Source organism: Mustela nigripes, chromosome 10 (assembly GCF_022355385.1).
Source record: "Mustela nigripes isolate SB6536 chromosome 10, MUSNIG.SB6536, whole genome shotgun sequence".
Lineage (NCBI taxonomy): Eukaryota > Metazoa > Chordata > Mammalia > Carnivora > Mustelidae > Mustela > Mustela nigripes.
The window spans coordinates 29,026,597-29,048,937 of NC_081566.1; the positions used below are offsets into that span (position 1 = coordinate 29,026,597).

The window sequence follows — 22,341 nt, forward strand, 5'->3', positions numbered from 1 at the left end:
AAACAGGATAAGGGGGTAGGAGAAATAAGTGAAGGGGATCAAAAGGTACAGACTTGCAGTTATAAAAGTAAGTCCTGAAGTGTAGTGGACAGTGTGATGACTACAGTTAATAATACTGTAACATGTATTTGAAAATTGCTGACCGTGGGTCTGAAAAGTTCTCATCCCAAGGAAAAAAATGTTCTAACTACATATGGTGTCAGATGTTAACAAGACTTAGTGCAGTGGTCATTTCACAATATATACAAATACTGAATCCCACTGTTTTACACCTGAAGGTTACATAGAGTGTTATATGTCTACTATACCTCAATAAAATAAAAACACAGGTTATCTCAAAAAAACAAATCCCCAGAAAGAAAAATCAAGTCAACCTATCCGATATGTTATTTTCTGATAATTACTTTTCATGTGAAATGACTTTTCCTTTTACAGTGATATCTTGCTTTCTAACACATTGGAGAACCTGATATGACTTTTGAGTGAAGTTTTGGAATCTGTTAGATTATTAGTTCTCATATAACATCTCTCTGCCTAGTAAAATCAGGTACAAGACTTTCTCAGTTTATTTAAAAATTTTTTTTAAAAGATTTTATTTATTTATTTATTTGACAGAGAGAGACAGTGAGAGAGGGAACACAAACAGAGGGAGTAGGAGAGGGAGAAGCGGGCCTCCCGCCCAGCAGGGAGCCCAACGTGGGGCTTCATCCCAGGACCCTGAGATCATGACCTGAGGTGAAGGCAGATGCTTAATGACTGAGCTACCCAGGTACCCAAGACTTTTTCACTTTAGATGGTGCAAAAATCCAAAAAATGACTAGGGCAAGTAGAAACAATTTAATTTTAATGATTTCTATAGATAGTGATGAAATGCAAGGAGAACCTTTAATTGAACTGATAATATTTTATTTCTGTTTTAACACATGACGTTGCTGATGATGTTTTTAATAGTTCCCTCATTTACAAGAATGTGGGCGTGTTACACACACACACAAACACACACTGGATATTACCATAAAAAGAATGAAATCTTGCCATTTGCAACAACGGGAATGGATCTTGAGTGTATTATGCTGAGTGAAATAAGTCAGACAAAGAAAGACAAAATCATATGATTCACTCATGTATAGAAACTAAAAGAAGGGGCGCCTGGGTGGCTCAGTGGGTTGAAGCCTCTGCCTTCGGCTCAGGTCATGATCCCAGGGTCATGGGATCGAGCCCCGCATCGGGCTCTCTGCTCAGCGGGGAGCCTGCTTCCTCATCTCTCTCTGCCTGCTTCTCTGCCTACTTGTGATCTCTGTCAAATAAATAAATAAAATCTTAAAAAAAAAAAAAAAAAGAAACTAAAAGAAGAAAAGGGGCACCTGGGTGGCTAGGTCAGTTGAGCGTCTGCCTTTGACTCAGGTCATGATCCCAGGAGAGCCCTGAATTAGGCTTTCTGCTCAGCAGGGAGCCTGCTTCTCGCTCTCCCTCTACTGCTCCCCCTGCTTGTGCTATCTCACTTGCTCTATCAAATAGGTAGATAAAATCTTTAAAAAAGAAAAAAAGAAAGAAAATGGAAAAAAAGGTCAAAAAATTTTTTAAAAACCTCTTAAATACAGAGCACAAACTGGTGGTTACCTGAGGGGAGGTGGGTGAAATAAGTACAGGGAATTAAGAGGTATAAAATTCTGGTTATAAAAAGAATAATTTGGGTGCCTCGGTGGCTCAGTGGGTTAAGCCTCTGCTTTCAGCTCGGGTCGTGGTCTCAGGGTCTTGGGATCAAGGCCCACATTAGGCTCTCTGCTCGGTGGGGAGCCTGCTCCCTCCTCTCTCTCTGTCTGCCTCTCTGCCTACTTATGATCTTTCTCTCTGTCAAATAAATAAATAATTGTAAAAAAAAATAATAATTCATGGAAATGAAAAAAAAAGCACAGCATAGGGAATAGTCAATAATATTGTAATAACATTTCGTGGCAGGTTTTGACTGCATTTATTTGGTCAGTATTGAATGGTGTAGAAAAATTGTCAGCTCCTTACGTTGTACACCTGAAACTAATATAATGCCGGGTATCGTTTTCATGTCAATGAAAAAAATACAAAAAAGTATAAACCCAATTAACAAATTCCTAAATGATTTGAATGGATGCTTCACCAAAGATGTAAGGATATCAAATAAATACTAGAGAAAGTAGTCAATATTTGATCAATAGAAAAATGCAAATGAACCCATAATGTCTAAAATTTACAAGATTAAGGGTGCCTGGGTGGCTCAGTCAATTTTTTTTTTTAGAGAATTTTAGGTTCACAACAAAATTGAGAGAACGATAGAGAGATTTCTTATATACTCCCTGCCCTCAGAGATGCACAGCCTTCCCCCTATTGGTATGTTCCACCGCAGTGATACATTGTGAAAGTTGATGAGTCTATATCAGTTTATCATAATCCCCTAAATCCATGGTTTACATTAGGGTTTACTCTTAGTATTGTTATCTGTAGGTTTTGAAAAATGTATAATGACATAGATCTATCATTATCATGTCATATACAGTATTTTTACTGCTCTGATAATCTTTTATGCTCCACTTATTCCTTTTTCTCCCTAGGGCCCCAACTCCTGGCAACTGCTGGTCATTTTGACTGTCTCCAGGGTTTTGCATTTTCCAGAATGTCATATGTTGGAATCATACCATATGTGGCCTTTTCAGATTGGCCTCTTTCACTTAGTAATATGCATTTCAGGTTCCTCTGTATCTTTTCATGGCTTGATAGTTCATCCTTTTTAGCGCTGAATAATATTCCATTGTCTGAATATACTCCTCTATTTTTTTATCCACTCACTAAGAGACATTTTGGTTGCTTCGAAGTTTTGCCAGTTATGAGTAAACTGGTGTAAACATCCATGGTAATGTTTTGGTGTGGACATAAGTTTTTAGCTCATCTGGGTAGATACCAAGAGTATGGTTGCTGGATTGTATGATAAGACTGTATAGTTTTATAAGAAACCACCAAACTCTCTTCCAAGGTGTCCACGCCATTTTGCATTCCCACAAGAATGAACAAGAGTTTCTGTTGTTCCACATCCTTGCCAACATTTGGTGTTGTCTGTGTTCTAGATTTTGGTCATTCTAATAGATTTGTAGTAATGTCTCACTTTATTTATATTTCCCTAATGACATAGTATGGTGAGCATTAAAGTGGCTTGTCATCTGTATATCATCTTTGGTAATATTTGACTTCTTTTGTTTCTTAAAAGGTTAAACATGCACTGACCATATGACCTCGCCATTCTATTTCTAGGTGTTTAGTTAAGAGAAATTAAAGCATATATTTATACAAAAACCTATACAGAAATGTTCATAGCAACTTTGTTGTAATGATCCCAAACTGGAAACAACACAAATATCCACCAGTAGGAGAATGGGTAAACAAATTACGACACATTCAAAGAAAAGGTTACTATTCTCCAATAAAAAGAATGAACCACTGATGCATATGAGAAAATGGATTATTCTTAGAATAATTATGCTGAGTGAAAGAAGCCTGACGGAAGAGTTCATACTAGATGATATTGTTTATATAAAATTTTAGAAGATAGAAGCTAAAATGACAGAAAGCAACTTAGTGATTGCTTGAGCAGTGGAGATATAGGAGTGGGAGGATTGTGAAGGAAGGATAATAAAGTGCCACAAGGAAACTTTGGGGAGTGATCGATGTTTTCAGATGTTCGTGATCTTGTCTGTGATGATGGTTTTACAGATATATATTTTGTGGCACAAAGCTATGTTTAAGTTACTTTGGTTCATCCCAGTATTTGAAAATAGAAGTAAGATAGGCCCTAAAGATAAGAGTAAATTCAGTATTTATGCTTTAAGGCAGGAAGTATAGTTAAACATTTACACAGAAGTAAGCCTCATCTTTAGTTCTTTATTGGTGTGCTCACTGGGTCACAGGGAAAATATCATGTTCTTCTGAACAGAATATTAAAATTGAACTTCATCCCAGGAGGAGACCTGGGATCCAGATGCAGTGTTGTCAAAGAATGGTGAACAAATCCTCCTGCTGTGTAGGAAAGGATAATGTAGATTTGCTTATAACTCTATAACTCTTGCAAAGTCCCATTTTTAAAAATATATAATTTACTTTGAAGGGAAAGAATTATTATTTCTAAGAACTCATTCTTAAATATATTACTCCAAAGAGAGGAAAAGAAGGAATGGTGAGATGGGTGGTCTGATTTCAAGTTTTGTATTTTGGTTTTTTTTTTTTAAAGATTTATTCACTTTTGAGAGAGAGAGAGAGAGTGCGAGTGAGTGTGCGATGGGACAGAGGGAGAAAGAAATTTTAGTAGACCCCTTGCCGAGCTCGGAGTCTGACCTGGGCCTTGATCTCACGACTCTGAGATCATGCATGACCTGAGCCAAAACTAAGAGTCAGATGCTCAACTGACTTGTCACCGGGGGCCCCCTGATTTCAAGTGTTTGTATAGGATAGTTATCAGTTTATATGATTTTTATAATTTATTCTAGATGTTCTTCTGCATTTTTTGAGGAAGAGAGATCAGCATTAAAACAGAAACGACAGAAAATAAGGCTCTTACAACAAAGGAAAGTTGCAGATGTTTCCCAATTCAAAGATCTCCCAGATGAAATTCCTTTGCCCCTGGTTATTGGAACCAAAGTTACAGGTAAGTGAACATAACCTCATTACCATTTTGCTCTATAATTTTTTTTTTTGCTCTATAATTTTTCACCAAGATAACTGCTAGATAACCACTAGACAAGTGGCTTTTAAATTTTAAAAACTTAAGCTAGGAATGCCTGAGTGACTCAGTGGTTTAAGCCTCTGCCTTCAGCTCAGGTCATGGTTTCAGGGTTCTGGGATAGAGCCCCACATCAGGCTCTCTGCTTGGCAGGGAGCCTGCTTCCCACCCCCACACCCCGCCTGTCTCTCTGCCTACTTGTGATTTCTGTCTGTCAAATAAATAAATAAAATCTTAAAAAAAAATAATAAAAGCTTAAACTATAGTTCTATAGCAGTGTACTGTAGAAGTTATTATTTCTTCATCTGTGGCATCTGGTTTTTAAGCTGCTTGGGAGAAAGCGTACTGGTTCAAAGCAGTGTCTACTACAACGTAAACTAAAGCAAACTGCCACAAAGATGAAATTTAAAATTCACTGGAATAAGCATGGCTAGACATTGTTTGAATTTCTAAAATTTTAAATTGTCCTGTCTTTTGCTTTCACATCATTTCTTTTCTTTTCTAACCAATCTTAAACAGTTAACTCACAAATACCATTGTTTTTGTGCTCTTTGGGTTTAGGGATAGTCCATTTCTAATGACTGAATAGTAATTATTCAGTAGGTAGTTTGCTCAGCATTTTAATTTAAGGGTGTAAATTCTGTCAACTTATAGATGTGAGTCTTTCTGTTCTGTTCAGTTATGATGTGGAAGGAAAGTACCACCAAAACTCCAAGTGTAGGTTAAGCCTTAATAATTTAGTAAACTAAAATTACAATTTTTGTAACACAGGAAATAACGAGGTGTTAAGTGAATAGGTAGATTAGTAACTGCACTGAAAGGGATTAAACAGTGGTTGGATTTATCAAAGAATATTTTCTGGAGGAAAGGTAACCTTGAGTTACATATTAATATCACTTTTCCTGGTTATAAAAGTGGTACATGTTTCTAGTATATTATAAAAATGGGTAATTAAGAGAAAAGGCAGACAAAAGAGAGGAGACTGTATCTTGCACATGAAATCCAGGTAGAAAAGAGAAGAATAGATTTGGTCATAACTTACCATGACAGGCTTAACCATGTACAGAAGTTATAGATGGGGGGCACCTGGGTGGCTTAGTGGGTTAAAGCCTCTGCTTTCGGCTTGGGTCATGGTCCCAGGGCCCTGGGATCAAGCCCCGCATCGGCCTCTCTGCTCAGTAGGGAGCCTGCTTCCTCCTCTCTCTCTGCCTGCCTCTCTGTCTGCTTGTGATCTCTGTCTATCAAATAAATAAATAAAATCTTAAAAAAAAAAAAGTTATAGATGATCTCTCTGTCAATAAAATTAATCTGGGGATGAGATTAGAAATTAAGTGAGGAGGGGCACCTGGGTGGCTCAGTGGGTTAGGGCCTCTGCCTTCAGCTCAGGTCATGATCCCAGGGTCCTGGGATGGAGCCCCATGTTGGGCTCTCTGCTCAACGGAAAGCCTGCTTCTCTCTCTCTCTCTCTTTCTCTCTGCCTGCCTCTCTGCCTATTTGTGATCTCTCTGTCTGTGCAAATTAATTAATTAATTAATTTAAAAGAAAAAGAAATTAAGTGAGGAGGAGATTGTAGACTTGAAAAAATACATTAGTTCTAAAACACCATATGGGGCATCTGGGTGGCTCAGTGGGTTAAGCCTCTGCCTTCGGCTCAGGTCATGATCTCAGTGTCCTGAGATCAAGCCCTGCATCAGGCTCTCTGCTCAGTGGGGAGCCTGCTCCTCTCTCCCCCGCCCACCTCTCTGCCTACTTATGATCTCTGTTAAATAAATAAATAAAATCTTTAAAAAATAATTAATAAAAACAAAACACCATATAAACAAGTACAGATATAAAGTCTGTAGTACAACTACAAATCAGAGAAGTGTCCGAATGCATGGAATGACATAAAAGTTAATTGTTTCAGAATTTTAAGCACTGGCAGTTTTATGGAGGGTCTGTAAGTAGGTATTCTCATTGTAATGGAGAATAGATTGGACAGGATGTATCAGGATATGAGAAAAGGGTGTGCCTGGGTTGCTCAGTTAAGCCTCTGCCTTTGGCTCAGGTCATGATCCTGGAGTCCCAGGTTAAAGCCCCATGTCTGGCTCCCCCCTTGGTGGAGAGTCTGCTTCTCCCTCTGCCCCTTACCCTGCTTGTTGCACTCTCTCTCTCACTTGCTCTCCCAAATAAATAAATAAAATCTTAAAAATATATATATGAGAAGAGTTTGGGGCACCTGGGTGGCTCAGTCGGTTAAGCATCTGCCTTTGGCTCAGGTCATGCTCTCAGGGTCCTTGGATCAAGCCCACATCAGGCTCACTGCTCAGAGGGAAGTCTGCTTCTCCCTCTCCCTCTGCTCCTCTCCATGCTCATGCATACACACTCTGTCTCTCAAATAAATAAAATCTTTTTTTTTTCTTTTTTTATTTTAAGAAAAAACCAACTGAATGGCTCAGTTGATTAAGCGACTGCCTTCGGCTCGGATTGTGATCCTGGAGTCCTGGGATCAAGTCCCACGGTCTCCCTGCTTAGCAGAGAGTCTGCTTCTCCCCCTGAGCCTCCACTTCTCCTGGTTTCTTTCTCTCTCTCTCAAATAGTTAAAATCTTAAAATAATAATAATAATTTTTTAAAAAAGAAAGATTTTTTCATTTTTATTTTTAAAATTTTACTTATTTATTTATTTAGAGAGCACAAGCAGGGAGGAGAGAGAGTAGGTTCCCTGCGATCAGGGAACCCAACTCAGGGCTTAATCCCAGGACCCTGAGATCATGATGTGAGCCAAAGGCAAATGCTTAACAGACTGAGCCACCCATGGCTGAAGAAAAAAAATCCTAGTAATAATATATTGTGACACATGAAAATTATATGAAATTCAAAGACCTCATTATGGAGGAAAGATGGTCTAAATTTAGTTTATAACTGAAACAGAATAATAATAAGAGGAAGCATGGTAGGGCCAAGAAATCTGCCAGTAATTTTTTATCTACCAGAAGTAGTTCAGCATACTGTCTAGCGTGCAATACAAAATTATTAAACCTATGTAGGAACACGAACACAGGTTCTGTAGTCAAAAAGCCATCAGTAGAATTCGATGCTGAGATGGCTAAGATATTGGAACTAGCAGTGGCTTCAAAATGTTTGTTATGGGGGTGCCTGGGTGGCTCAGTGGGTTAAAGCCTCTGCCTTCCGCTCAGGTCATGATTCCAGGGTCCTGGGATCGAGCCCCACTTTGGGCTCTCTGCTCTGGGGAGAGCCTGCTTCCTCTTCTCTCTCTGCCTGCCTCCCTGCCTACTTGTGATCTCTCTGTCAAATAAATAAATAAAATCTTAAAAAAAAATGTTTGTTATGAACTTAATATAAATGTGGTCATAATTAGTGGAGAAATCTCAGAGATAAAGAGGAATTATTTAGGTATAACAAATTTAGAAGTGAAAAGTATAGTATCTGAAAAGAAAAATTCTTAATGGGCTTCAAAACAGATCAGAAATAGTAAAAGCAAGGGTGAGTGAACCTAAGAATATATCCATAGACATTATCCCACTGTGAGAGCAGCAGACAAAACTGGGAAAAACTGTGGTAGAGCCTCAGAGGCCTCTGGGACAATGTTAAGCAATTTCACAGATGTATAGAGTTCCTAAAAGGAGAGGAAAGACACATGGCACAGGGAAACAAACAGAAGAAGACAAAGGATAAAATATTCCCACATTTAATTTTTTAAAATTAAATTAAAAGGTACAGATCCAAGATACTCTGAACCCAACCCAGATAACCCACATGTTTGCAAAGCCCCAACATACCATACAGAAAAACTACAAAGAAAATCTTGAAAGCAGTCATAGAAAAGCAACATATTACATAAGAGGAAAATTTATGAATGGTAGCTGACTTTACATAAAAAAATATGCCAAAAGTAGTGCCAAAAGATATTTTTCAGATTGAAGGGAAATGATACCAGATGGAACCTCAGATCTACAGAGAGGAGAAGAAATTTTCACGGAAAATGGCACATATGTAAAATGGAACAGTCGTGTTGCAAGGTTCTTGAATTTGTTATGAGAGCATACAGTATTGACTGTGAATAGACCATAGTAGGTAAAGATTGGGTATTCTGATCTGTAGAGTATTGAAGTTCAAAACCTTCAGGGTGCATCAGAATTACCTGGAGAGGTGGATGAAACACAGATTGCCAGACCCCTTCCTCCCACCTAGTTTCTTTTTTTTTTTTTAAGATTTTTTATTTATTTATTTGACAGACAGAGATCAGAAGTAGGCAGAGAGGCAGGCAGAGAGAGAGGAGGGAGCAGGCTCCCTGCTGAGCAGAGAGCCCGATGTGGGGCTCAATCCCAGGACCCTGGGATCATGACCTGAGCCGAAGGCAGAGGCTTTAACCCACTGAGCCACCCAGGCGCCCCTCCCACCTAGTTTCTAATTCAGAAGGTCAGGGGTAGGGCCTGAGAATTTGCATTTTAACAAGATTCCAAGTGATACTGATGCTGCTGGTGTGGGGCTATACTTTGAGAACTAGTAGAAGTTTTTTTTCTTTAGAGAGAGAGAGTGAGCAGGGGAAGGGGCAGAGGGAGAAGGACGGAGAGAATCCCAAGCAGGCTCCACACCCAGCACAGAGTCGGACAGGGGTTTGAGATCATGACCTGAGCCAAAATCAAGGGTCAGTTGTTTAACCAACTGAGCCACCCAGGCAGGACCTACTTTTTAAAAAAAATGCTAAGAAGCATACCTAGAAAGCCAACAGAGAAGTTAATTTTGAAATTCTAATAAATAAATGAAAAGACAATAGGAAAGAAAGTACAGGGAACAAACACCATGGCATAAATAGAAAATAAACAGCAAGAAGGTAGACTCAAGTGTGGTCCTATTTTCATTATATTAAATAAGCACTATACTGGAAAAGCAGAGATTATCAGACTAGGTTTAAAAAAAAAAGAAATGCCTGGGATGCATTGATAATTTAAAAGCAAATTGATAATTTAAAAGCAAAATTTAAAAGTGAAAAAGATAGGCATGCAGATATTGACCATAGAGAGCTGAACTGGCTATAATGTTAGACAAAATAGATTGCAAGATAAGGAATATTTGATAATGATAAAAAGGTCAATTCAGAAAAATGTAACAATCCTAATATACATTCATTAATAAGTCCTTCATAACAGAACTTTAAAATACTTAAAGCAAAAACTGAGACAACTAAAGGAGGCCATATACAAATCAGCAGTCATAGTTGTAGATTTTAACACCTCTCTACTAGTGACTGAGAAAAGGAAAAGAAACCAGTACAAATACAGAGAATCTGAGAAACACTGTCAATTTTGATGATCCAATTGATATATTTTTTTTAAGATTTTATTTATTTATTTGAGAGAGAGAGAGAGAGGAGGGACAAAGAGACCCTGAGATCTTGAGCTGTGCTGAAGGCAGAAGCTTAACCAACTGAGCCATCCAGGCACCCAGATCCGATTGATATTTTTGAACACTAATCCCCAGAACTATAGAATACATATTCCTTACACATGCACATGATTTGTTTGTCAAAATAGACCATCTGGTGGCAATGTCAGTACATTTTAAGAGATTGAAATCATACATAGAATTTCTCTGAACACAGCAGAATTTAATTAGAAAGCAAAACAATAAAATCCTGAAGACACTCAAATATTTGGAAACTAAATGTTGTACTTCTGAATAACTCCTGAGTAAAAAGAGGAAGTTCAAGGGAAAATAGCAAATACTTCTAATATAAAAATAATAAAAATACAACATAAAAATTTGTGGGGTGCAGCTAAAGCAGTAGTTACAGGAAAACCTACAGTTTTAAATGCTCATATCAGAAAAAATGCTTATATATTTTTAAAACTGTCTAAATTTGCATTTTAAGAAACTAGAGCAAAAACCCACAGCTAACATCATACCCACAAGGAGCTGTTAAGAGCTTTCCCTCTAAGATAAGGAATAAGACAGGGGTAACCATTCTCACCCGCATAGTACTAGAAGTCCCAGCCAGAGCAGTTGGGCAAGAAAAAGAAGTAAAGGCATTCCCAAAGGAGGAATTAGAATTATCCCTGTTTACAAATGAAATGATTATATCTGGAGAAAACCCTAAAGACTCCACCCCAAAACTATTGCAAGGATATAAAATCAATATTCAAAAATCATTGCATTTCTGTATATTTATGTTCAAAATACTTGAATAAGGGGCGCCTGGGTGGCTCGGTGGGTTTAGCCTCTGCCTTCTGCTCAGGTCATGATCTCAGGGTCCTGGGATCAAGCCCCACATCGGGCTTTCTACTCAGCAGGGAGTCTGCTTCCCCCTCTTTCTCTGCCTACTTGTGATCTCTCTCTATCTGTCAAATAAATAAAATCTTAAAAAAAAACCAAAAGGGGCACCTGGGTGGCTCAGTGGGTTAAAGCCTCTGCCTTCGGCTCAGGTCATGTTCCCAGGGTCCTGGGATCAAGCCCCACATCAGGCTCTCTGCTCAGCAGAGAGCCTGCTTCCCTTCCTCTCTCTCTGCCTGCCTCTCTGCCTGCTTGTGATCTCTGTCTGTCAAGTAAATAAAATTTAAAAAAAAAATCTTGACGGGACGCCTGGGTGGCTCAGTTGGTTAAGCAGCTGCCTTCGGCTCAGGTCATGATGCCAGCATCCTGGGATCGAGTCCCACATCGGGCTCCTTGCTCGGCAGGGAACCTGCTTCTCCCTTTGCCTCTGCTGCCATTCTGCCTGCCTGTGATCTCTCTCTCTCTCTCTCTGGCAAATAAATAAATAAAATCTTTAAAAAAAAAAACTTGAATAAGAAAACAATCCCATTTAAAAAAAAAAAAAAGAAAAGAAAACAATCCCATTTATGATGAGATCAAAAACACTAAAATACTTGGGATTAAATTTAACCAAGGAAGTGAAAAATCAATATGCTGAGAACTATAAGACACTGATGAAAGAAACTGAAGATACAAAAAAGTGGAAAGAAATCTCATACTTTTGGATTGGAATACTCAATATTATTAAACTGTCCATACTTCCCAAAGCCATCTATAGACTCAGTGCAGTCCCTGTGAAAATTCCAATGGCGGACGCCGGGTGGCTCAGTCGGTTAACTGTCTGTCTTCAGCTCAGACATTGATCCTGGGTTCCTGGAATGGAGTCCCAAGTCAGGCTTTCTGCTCAGCGGGGTGTCTGCTTCTCCTTCTCCCTTGTCCACTCCCACTGCTTGTGCTCTCTCTCTTTCTCTCTCTCTGGCAAATAAATAAATAAAATCTTTTAAAAAAATGAGTTCTGCCAGGATTTTTTTTTTTTAAAGATTTTATGTATTTATTTGACAGAAATCACAAGTAGATGGAGAGGCAGGCAGAGAGAGAGAGAAGGAAGCAGGCTCCCTGCTGAGCAGAGAGCCCGATGCGGAACTCGATCCCAGGACCCTGAGATCACGACCTGAGCCGAAGGCAGCGGCTTAACCCACTGAGCCACCCAGGCGTCCCAGTTCTGCCAGGATTGATCTGTTGAGGCAGACAGTTGAGGCAGACAGCATTTTTTAATTGAAATTGATATGCTTATTCTAATGTTTATATGGAAATGGAAAGCTTAACCTAACCCAGAAATGGATCCACACATATGTACAATTGACTTCCTGAAGGCATCAAAGCATCTCAGTGGAAAGGAAGGGCATTCCAGCAATGCTGGAGCAATTAGCTATCTGTATGAACCTTGATACTTCCGTAAACTACACAAAAGGATGATACCTAAGATGAACCAAAGGGCTAAACATGAAAGCTAAAATTATAAGGCTTCTATAAGTAAATACAGGAAAATATCAGTGTGATTTGTAGTAGGCAGATATTTCTTGGCTCTGACAAAGAAAATAGGGGCGCCTGGGTGGCTCAGTGGGTTAAAGCCTCGGCCTTCAGCTCAGGTCATGATCCCAGCGTCCTGGGATATAGCCCCACATTGGGCTCTCTGCTCAGCAGGAACCCTTCTTCCCCCCAATCCCCCACTGCCTGCCTCTCTGCCTACTTGTAATTGCTCTGTCAAATAAATAAATAAAATCTTTTTAAAAAAAAAAAGAAAGAAAGAAAATAACAAATGATTTTTAGGTATAACTTAAAAACTTTTGCTCACTGAAAACTACCATTAAAATAAATACGCAGGCGGCATATTGGGAATAAATATTTCCAAAATGTATATCTGAAAAATGACCTATATCTAGAAAATACAAAGAACTCTATAAGTTAATAATAAAAAGTCTGGTTCAAATAATGAGACAAAACACTTGAATAGACACTTGCAAATAAGCACATAAGAAAATATTCAACATCATCAGTCATCGGAAAAATGTAAATTGAAAGCGCAATGAAGTGCCACTACACACACCCCAGAATGGCTAACACTGAAACAACTAGTAACACCAAATGTTGTCAAGGGTGTTGAGCTACATTAATTCCTGGGCTTTTTTGGTGGCATCGTGAAATGGTCTACCACTTTGGAGAAAAGTGTAGCGTGTTTTACAAAATTAAATCTATGCCTGCCCTTTGATCCAGCTGTTTTCCTCCAAGGCATTTACTTAAGAGAAGTGAAAACAGCTGTCCACAGAAGAATGGCTATATACTAGAATGTTCACAGCACCTTTGTTCATAATTTTAAAGCCCAAACCTGGAATTGACAACAGGGAAATGGATAGACATAAGATAATATTTTTTTAAATTTTTATTTATTTATTTGACAGAGATCACAAGTAGGCAGAGAAGCAGGTGGAGAGAGAGAGGTAGAAGCAGGCTCCCTGCTGAGCAGAGAGCCTGATGCGGGGCTTGATCCCAGGACCCCGAGATCATGACCAGAGCTGAAGGCAGAGGCCCAACCCACTGAGCCACCCAGGCGCCCCAACATAATATTTTCTTATAATGGAATATAAATTGGCAATTAAGAGAAACTGCTGACTTATAGATTCACTTCAGACAATATCCTGAGCAAAAGAAGCTGAAAGCTACAGAATGCATATTGTTAGGTTTTCATTTCTATGAAGTTGTAGAATGAGCAAAATTGATTCATGGCAGAAAAATACCAGAGGAGTAGTTGCTGCTGAAGAAGGTATTGATTAGGAAGGAGGAACTTTCTGGAATGATAGGAATACTCCATGACTTGATAAAGGTTTGTTTTACATGCATATTTACCATAACTTACAGAACTATACACTTATATATGTTTCATTGTATGTAAATTTTACCTAGAAAGAAAAATGCTGTAAACAAACAAGATTCCACTTTCCTTACTGCAAAAATTTTTTTAGTAAATAAGTAGTGGTAGACCAAATTTTCCTCAAAAACAATAACAAAATGAATTTTTTAAAAAAGATTTTATTTATTTGACAGAGAGAGACACAGCGAGAGAGGGAACACAAGCAGGGCGAGTGGGAGAGGGAGAAGCAGGCTTCCTGCCCAGCAGACAGCCCGGTGCAGGACTTGATCCCAGGATTGGGGATCATGACCTGAGCCAAAGGCAAATGCTTAACAACTGAGCTACACAGGCACCCCAACAAAATGAATTTTAAAAGCAAATTGGGGGTTTTGCAGTAAGAGCAGAGCAGGCAGGTAGAAAGTGTCTGGGCTTTGTGAATGGCTCATAGTACAGAGTGAAAAGCTGAGGAGTTCTGACAAACACCAAGGTGCTCAATGTGATGGTAAGTCTGAGTAATGGAGTAGTCTTGGGGAAATGTCTAGATAGCGCAGTGGAGCACACTGGACAGGAAATTGTTCATTAGACGTCCATTACTCCGAATGACTCTAGAACTAAAAGTGTGAGGTCAGGGACTCAGGGTATGAAAAAGATTTTGAAATCATTTGTTTGTTAGGAAATTGTGAGAATCTGAAGTATCCCAAAGGTAATGTAGTTTGTCTAAGTTGAAGGGGTAAAGGGAAAGAGACCATCACGAAGACAGGAAAGATATGATTTATAGAAATAAATAGAGTTAAGATTTGACAGTTTTGGGGTGCCTGGGTAGCTCAGTCGTTAAGCATCTACCTTCAGCTAAGGTCATGATCTCAGGGTCTTGGGATCCAGCCCCGCATGGGGCTCTCTACTTGGCAGGGAGTCTGCTTCTCCCTCTCCCACTTCCCGTGCTTGTGTTCCCTTCCTTGCTATGTCTCTCTCTGTCAAATAAATAAATCAAATCTTTAAAACAAATAAAAAATAAAAAATAAATAAAAGAGAAGTTTTGACAGTTTCTTGTTAACCCAAACTCTGAGTGGTAGCCCATACCTGAGGCTCTGACCCATAATCTTTAAAGCTGTCCTTTGATGTCTGTAATAAAATTGCTTTCTAGACTTTCGGGGTGCAATTAGGTGTACTCACCACATTACCAGCAAACCATCTGCTGTGCTTAAAGAACTGCATCTTGGAGCTCCTGGGTGGCTCATTCGGTTGAGCATCTGCCTTTGGCTCAAGTCATGATCTCAGGGTGCTGGGATCAAGCCCAGCATTGGTCTCCCTGCTCAGTGGGGAGTCTGCTTCTCCTTCTGGCCCTCCCCCCACCTCATGCATGCACTTGCTCTCTCTCTTTTGAAGATTTTATTTGATAGAGAGAATTGTAGGACAAAGGGAGAAGCAGAGTCCCTGCTGAGTAGGGAGCCCAATGCAAGGCTCCATCTTGGGACTCCAAAATCATGACCTGAGCCGAAGGCAGATCCTTAACCAACTGATACCCAGGCACCCCTCTCTTAAATAAATAAATAAAATCTTTGAAAAAAAAGAAGAGGAAGAAGAACTGCATTGTTTTCTTGCATTGTGCATTTGGCCTTATAAACATCCAAAGGAACAGAGTGGCCATGTAATTTATCACCCAAGTGGGTATACTTCTGAATGTGAGAGGAGGTACTGTTAATAACTGAACTGGGATAACAGGTGTAAATGAACATTGTCCTGGGTTAACCAGCTAATGGGGTCACTCTCCTTAAAGGATGCATTGGAAAATTTTTTTCTTATTATTAAATGATCTCAGAAGCCATAGGATAATGCTGGTAACCACAATAACATGTTTTTTTCTTATTTTCCTGAACTTGGCATTCTGACCTAGAATCTACTTTTTCCTGAGTGATCATGTATACTAACATAGGTTGCTGCTCTTGTTTTTGGTGATTTTTTAGCTTTGCATTGTCAGCACAGTGATCCCATATGAAAATGACTGTCAAAGGGCCCCCTGGGTGGCTCAGTGGGTGCCACTCTTGGTTTCGGCTCAGGCCATGATCTCATGGTGGTGGGATCAAACCCCACTTTGGGCTGTGTACTCAATGCAGAGTCTGCTTGACATTCTCTCTCGCTCGGGTGTGTGTGCTCTTTCTCTAAAATAAATAAATCTTTTAAAAAAAGAGAGAGAGAGAGAGAGAGAGATCACTGTTAAGGAGAGCACTGCATTAGAGACAAAGAAGTTTAAACCAAAATATATTTTAGTTTTTCAGCCACTTAAGTAAAACTGAATAGAAGTTAGTCATCACTTGAACAAATAGATATTCCTGTTATAGTAGTGGAACCTGACTTGCACTTCAGATATAGATCTGTGGAAGAGGGGCGTAAATGTCCTCTGCAGGGGCATCTAGTGGCTCAGTCAGTCAAGCATCTGCCTTGGCCTCAAGTCATGATCCTGCAGTCCTGGGATCAAGCCCCACATCAGGCTCCTTGCTGAGCAGGGACCCTGCTTCTCCCTCTGCTCCCCTCCTTGCTTGGGCACTTGCACTTACACACACACTCTCTCTCTCTCTCTGACAGATAAATAATAAAATCTTAAAAAGAAAAAGTTACTGAGACTTGTTTTATAGCCTAGCAGATGGTCTGTCTTACAGAATGTCCCATGTGTGTTTCAGAGGATTGTTTCAGTGTTGGATCAAGTGTTCCATATATGTGAATTAGACATATGGTTGAGAGTATTGTTTATACCTTCTGTACTGCTCTCTGACCTTCCTTGTTTCTGATGAGATTGTCTCTGATGAGATGTACCTGTTAATATTGTTGCTGTTCTGTATGTGATGTCATTTTTCTCTTGATGCTTTCAGTATTCTCTCTCTGTCCTTAGACTTTGGAAATTTCACTATGATGTTTTAGGTGTGATGCTCTTTGTATTTCATTGAGCTCTTTGAATGTTCAGTGAGCTTCTTGGCTTGGTAGGTTAATTTTTATTTTTTTATTTTTATTTTTTAAAGATTTTTTATTTATTTATTTGACAGACAGAGATCACAAGTAGGCAGAGGCAGGCAGAGAGAGAGAGGAGGAAGTAGGCTCCCCACTGAGCAGAGAGCCCAATGTGGGGCTCGATCCCAGGACTCTGGGCTCATGACCTGAGCTGAAGGCCTTTGCTTTTGCCACCGAGGCGCCCCAGCAGATTAATTTTTTAATCGAATATGGGAAATTTTTTGCCATTGGTTCTTCAGTTATTTTTTCTGCTTTCTGTCTTTTGGGACTTTCATTACAAATATGTTGGAAGCTTGATCTCTTTCTGTAGGTGTCTGAAGCTCTGTTCTTTTTCTTCCAATCTTTTTTCTCTCTGTTCTTTGGATTGAATAATTTCTCTTGGTCTCTGATTAATAGATCATAATCCAGACTTCTACAATACATTATTTGAAACCAAATTCAGTGATTCTTCTACTATCTCAAATTTCCTCTTTATATCTAGAGTTCTCATCTGATTCTTTTCTAGGTTCTATTTGTCGAGATATCCTATCAAGTATTGCCATCTTTCTTTTAATTCTCTGAACATATTTATAGTATCTACTTTTTTTTTTTTTTAAGATTTTATTTATTTATTTGACAGAGAGATCACAAGTAGGCAGAGAGGCAAACAGAGAGAGAGAAAGGAGGAAGCAGGTTTCCCTGCCAAGTGGAGAGCCCAATGCGGGACTCGATTCCAGGACCCTGAGATCATGACCTGAGCCAAAGGCAGAGGCTTAACCCATTGAGCCACACAGGCATCCTAGTATCTACTTTTGAAGTCTTTGCTAAATCTATCATTTCTGTCAATTTCTACATAATACCCCTTTTATCCTGATGAAGAGTGCTGCTTTTTAATTTCATTACATGTCTAATAATTTTTGGTAGGAAACGACATTTTAGGGACACCTGCGTGATTCTTTGGTTAAGCAGCTACCTTTGGCTCACATCATGATCCCAGGGTACTGGGATCGAGCCCCACATCAGGCTCCCTGCTCAGTGGAGAGCCTGCTTCTCCCTCTTCCTCTGCCTGATGCTCTGTCTACTTGTGCTCTCTCTCTCTATCCCTCTGTCAAATAAAATCTTTTTTTCAAAGATTTATTTATTTATTTGACAGATTACAAGGCAGAGAGAGAGAGGAAGGGAAGCATGCTCCCCGCTGAGCAGAGAGCCTGATAAAAATAAAATCTTTAAAAAGAAAAACTTGACATTTTAGATAATGATCATAGTAACACTGCCTTCTAATTTTTTGATAGTTGTGTTTGCTTTCATAACTTGTCTTGTGCAACTGCTGATATTCTCTGGTCAGGATTTTTATTCTTATATTTTTAAGCTTGGCTTCCTAGGAGTTGCATCTGTGTCCATAGAACTTAGTGACCAACCAGTGAGTTGGGCAGAGGTTGTACACAAGCATCTTAATAAGAAAGGCCTCAGATTGATCCATATATGCGTTGGGATACAAAGTTGCTGTCAGTTTTCAAGTGAACCTTAGCTTTTACTTTTTACCAGGCTTGCTTACATCTTCTCTACCCATTCACATAGTTTTCCAGTGAGCTAGGGACTTATGGAGAGCTTTTGGCCTTTTATGGCTCTTTAGTTTCTAGGATCTCCCTGTTCTGTCACTCACCTCAGCCAGAACTATACCTTGGGCTTACAGAACTGTGAGCTTCTCTTACTCTCTCCTGGTCAAGTTTACCACTTTTAACTGGCAGGGTTACAGGTATTACCCATTGGTCCGCATTGAGTTTGCCCCCTCTGGCAGTCACAGCCATTCATTAGTAAAATGATTCCTACCAACCAAGGGAGTGGTGATGGTGAGGATGTGAAAAGCCATAGGCAGAAAGGCCACTGACTTCCCCTGTCCTTACCTGAAGCTTTAACAACTTTTTAACAATAAGCATTTCTTTTTTTTTTTTTTCCTTTCAAGATTTATTTGTTTCTTTGAGAGATAGCATGAGGGGAGGGCAGAGGGAAAGGGAGAGAAGCAGACTCTGTGCTGAGCATGGAGCCTGACACAGCAGGACTTGATCCCATAACCCCAAGACCATTACCTGAGCCAAATTCAAGAGTTGGATACCCAACCAACTAAGCCACCCAGACGCCCTAACAGTAAATGTTATGTAATTGGGTTATTTTTTTTTCCACTTTATTTTTTCAGTGTTCCAAAATTCATTGTTAATGCACCACCCCCAGTACTCCATGCAGTACGTGCCCTCCATAATACCCACCACCAGGCTCACCCAACCCCCAACCCCCTCCCCTCCAAAACCCTCAGTTTCCATAATTGTTTTTTGCATTTGGTCCATTTCCAGAACCCTGCAGTGGTTGTCTTCGACAGTCACAGCCGAGGTGCAGTACACCACCTCTGCTAGTATGAGAACAGTGGGAGCACTCCTGAAATTCAAGGTCCCAGATGCCAACCTTGCAGGCAGGTCTTTCTGAGGATCCCAGTCTGAGGCGTGGTGTATTAATCTTTTCTGAACATCATCCTGGTCTTTTTCGGTAGTTGAACTGTTCCTAGTGTTTCACTTGAGTATAATAATCAAAGTTCTTCTGTTGACTTTTTTTTTCTTCAATTTCAGGTTTAAAGCAATGATTTAAAAATATTTTACCCTTATGTACCCATGTGGCTTTAAATCTTTAAAAATAAAATTTCCTCTGATATATGATTTCATTCATACATCAAATTAGCGATCATCATTTTTTAAAATTTGTTTTTATTTATATAAGATTTTATTTATTTATTTATTTGAGAGAGAGTGAGCACAGGAGAAAGCATGAATGGGGGACAAGGCCAGAGGGAGAGGGAGGAACAAATTTCCAGTTGGGCAGGGAGTTTGACATGGGGCTTGACCCCAAGACCCTGGGATCATGACCTGAGCTGAAGGCAGACACTTAACTGACTGAGCCACCCAGGCACCCGATCATCATTTTTTTTTTAAGATTTTATTTATTTATTTGACAGAGAGCACAAGCAGGGGGAGCGGCAGGCAGAGGGAAAGGGAGAAGCAGACTCCCCTCTGAGCAGGGAGCCCAACTCGGGACTCTATCCCAGGACCCTGGGGTCATGACCTGAGCCAAAGGCAGATTCTTTTCCTTTTTTTTTAAAGATTTTTGTTTATTTATTTTGAGAGTGAGAGAGTGCATGAAAGGGGAGTTCATAGGGAAAAGCAGACTCACCATGGAGCTGGGAGCCTGATGCGGGACTCGATCCCAGAACTCCAGGATCATAACCTGAGCTGAAGGCAGTCGCTTAACCAACTGAGCCATCCAGGCGCCCTCTTTCTACATTTTAAATTACATGCTTGGAGCAGTCTTACATTTGACAGTTTGTTGTGTCTACCAAATATCTTAATACCTTTTTGTTTCTTTTCCCAGCTCGATTACGTGGTGTTCATGATGGTCTCTTCACTGGACAAATAGATGCTGTGGATACTTTTAATGCTACTTACAGAGTAACTTTTGATAGGGCAGGGCTTGGAACCCATACCATCCCTGACTATGAAGTTCTTGTAAGTATTTAATAATACGCTTGTGTCTTCTGCCTATTAAATATGTTATTTGAGATGCCTGTCTGGCTCAGTTGGTAGAGCACATGACTCTTGATCTTGGGCTTGTGAGTTCGAGCTCCCCGCTGGGTGTGGAAATTACTTTGAAAATTTAAAAAAAAATTTTTTTTTTTTAAGATTTTATTTATTTGAAAGAGAGAGAGCACAAGCATGAGGAACAGTAGGCAGAGGGAGAAGCAGGGTCCCCACTGAACAGGAAGCCTGATGCAGGGCTTGATCCCAAGACCCTGGGATCATGACCTGAGCAGAAGGCAGACACTTAACTGACTGCAAACAAACCAGATGCCTCAAAAATGTAAAAAATCTTAAAGCTGTGTTATATAGAATTTTCTATGGACTGTATTTTGTGATAGATTCAAGAATTCGGGTCATGGAGGAAGATCCTTAGGCGTTCACAGTCCTGCCTGCTAGGCCCCTGGACCAGAACTCTACTTAAGTCTTCAACATTGTCTAGAAGTGAACATCCCTCCGCTGTACCTTACCCACACAGCATTTTAGTGTGACAGAGCCGATCCCTCCTCCATCAATAACCTTGGGAAATAAGCTGCATGACACTTTTATTCCAAAGCTTTGTTGTTAAAGTTTGGTCATCTCACAAAATGATTTTAAAAGTATGAAGTAGGGCGCCTGGGTGGCTCAGTGGGTTAAGCCTCTGCCTTCGGCTCAGGTCATGGTCTCAGGGTCCTGGGATCGAGCCCCACATCAAGCTCTCTGCTCAGCAGGGAGCCTGCTTCCTCCTCTCTCTCTGCCTGCCGCTCTCCCTACTTGCGATCTCTCTCTCTCTGTGTCAAATAAATAAAATCTTTTTTTTTTTCTTTCTTTTTTTTTTTTTTTTTTTTTAAGATTTTATTTATTTATTTGACAGAGAGAGATTACAAGTAGGCAGAGAGAGAGAGGAGGAAGCAGGCTCCCTGCTGAGCAGAGAGCCGGATGCGGGACTCGATCCCAGGACCCCGAGATCATGACCTGAGCCGAAGGCAGCAGCTTAACCCACTGAGCCACCCAGGCGCCCCTCAAATAAATAAAATCTTAATAAAAAAAAAAAATAAATAAAAGTATGAAGTAACATCTTGTACGTTAGGATTTGTTCTGTTTCATCCTCAGAATTATACAGGATGGCTTTTAATTACCCTCACTTTTTTCATGTTGAAACTTAAGGCATAGTACATTAAGTAATTTATTCAAGGCTCTAGAGCTGGTAGAGATAGGCTGAGACCAGAATCTGAATCCTTTGAATTCCTTTAAACTACTAGGCCATTATTTCCCAATCATGTTTGATTTAGCGAAGTCATAAGAGTTATGCACCTTTCTGATAAGTCCAAATAACTTTAAGGACCAAACAACTCTGGGCGCCTGGGTGGCTCAGTGGGTTAAGCCGCTGCCTTCGGCTTGGGTCATGATCCCAGGGTCCTGGGATCGAGTCCCGCGTCGGGCTCTCTGCTCAGCAGGGCGCCTGCTTCCCTCTCTCTCTCTCTCTCTGCCTGCCTCTCTGTCTACTTGTAATCTCTGTCTGTCAAATAAACAAATAAAATCTTTAAAAAAAAAAAAAAGAAGAACCAAACAACTCTAGAGTGTAATAAAGTTTTTAAAAAGTTGAATAATTAACTTTTTTTCTAAGATTTTAAAGTAATCTCTACACCCAATGTAGGGGTTGAATTTACAACCCTAGATCAAGAGTTGCAAACTCTACTTACTGAGCTGGCCGAGAGCTTTAATAACAAACTTTTTATTTTTTAAAGATTTTTATTTATTTATTCAACAAAGAGCACAAGCAGGGGGAGCAGCAAAGAGAGAGGGAGAAGCAGGCTGTTGAGCAAGGAGCCCGATGTGGGGCTCAATCCCAGAACCCTGGGAT

General features: G+C 39.8%; 1 protein-coding gene across 3 annotated transcripts in view; it reads left to right on the plus strand.

Annotated features, from left to right (window-relative positions):
* Positions 1–22,341, plus strand: part of LIN9 (lin-9 DREAM MuvB core complex component) — a 79,078-nt gene that overhangs the window by 36,879 nt on the left and 19,858 nt on the right. For all 3 annotated transcript variants that reach the window (XM_059412896.1, XM_059412894.1, XM_059412895.1), the window contains 2 exons: positions 4,509–4,666; positions 20,296–20,429. In XM_059412896.1, coding sequence (XP_059268879.1) covers positions 4,509–4,666; positions 20,296–20,429 — 292 coding nt within the window. The remainder of the gene's footprint in view (positions 1–4,508; positions 4,667–20,295; positions 20,430–22,341) is intronic.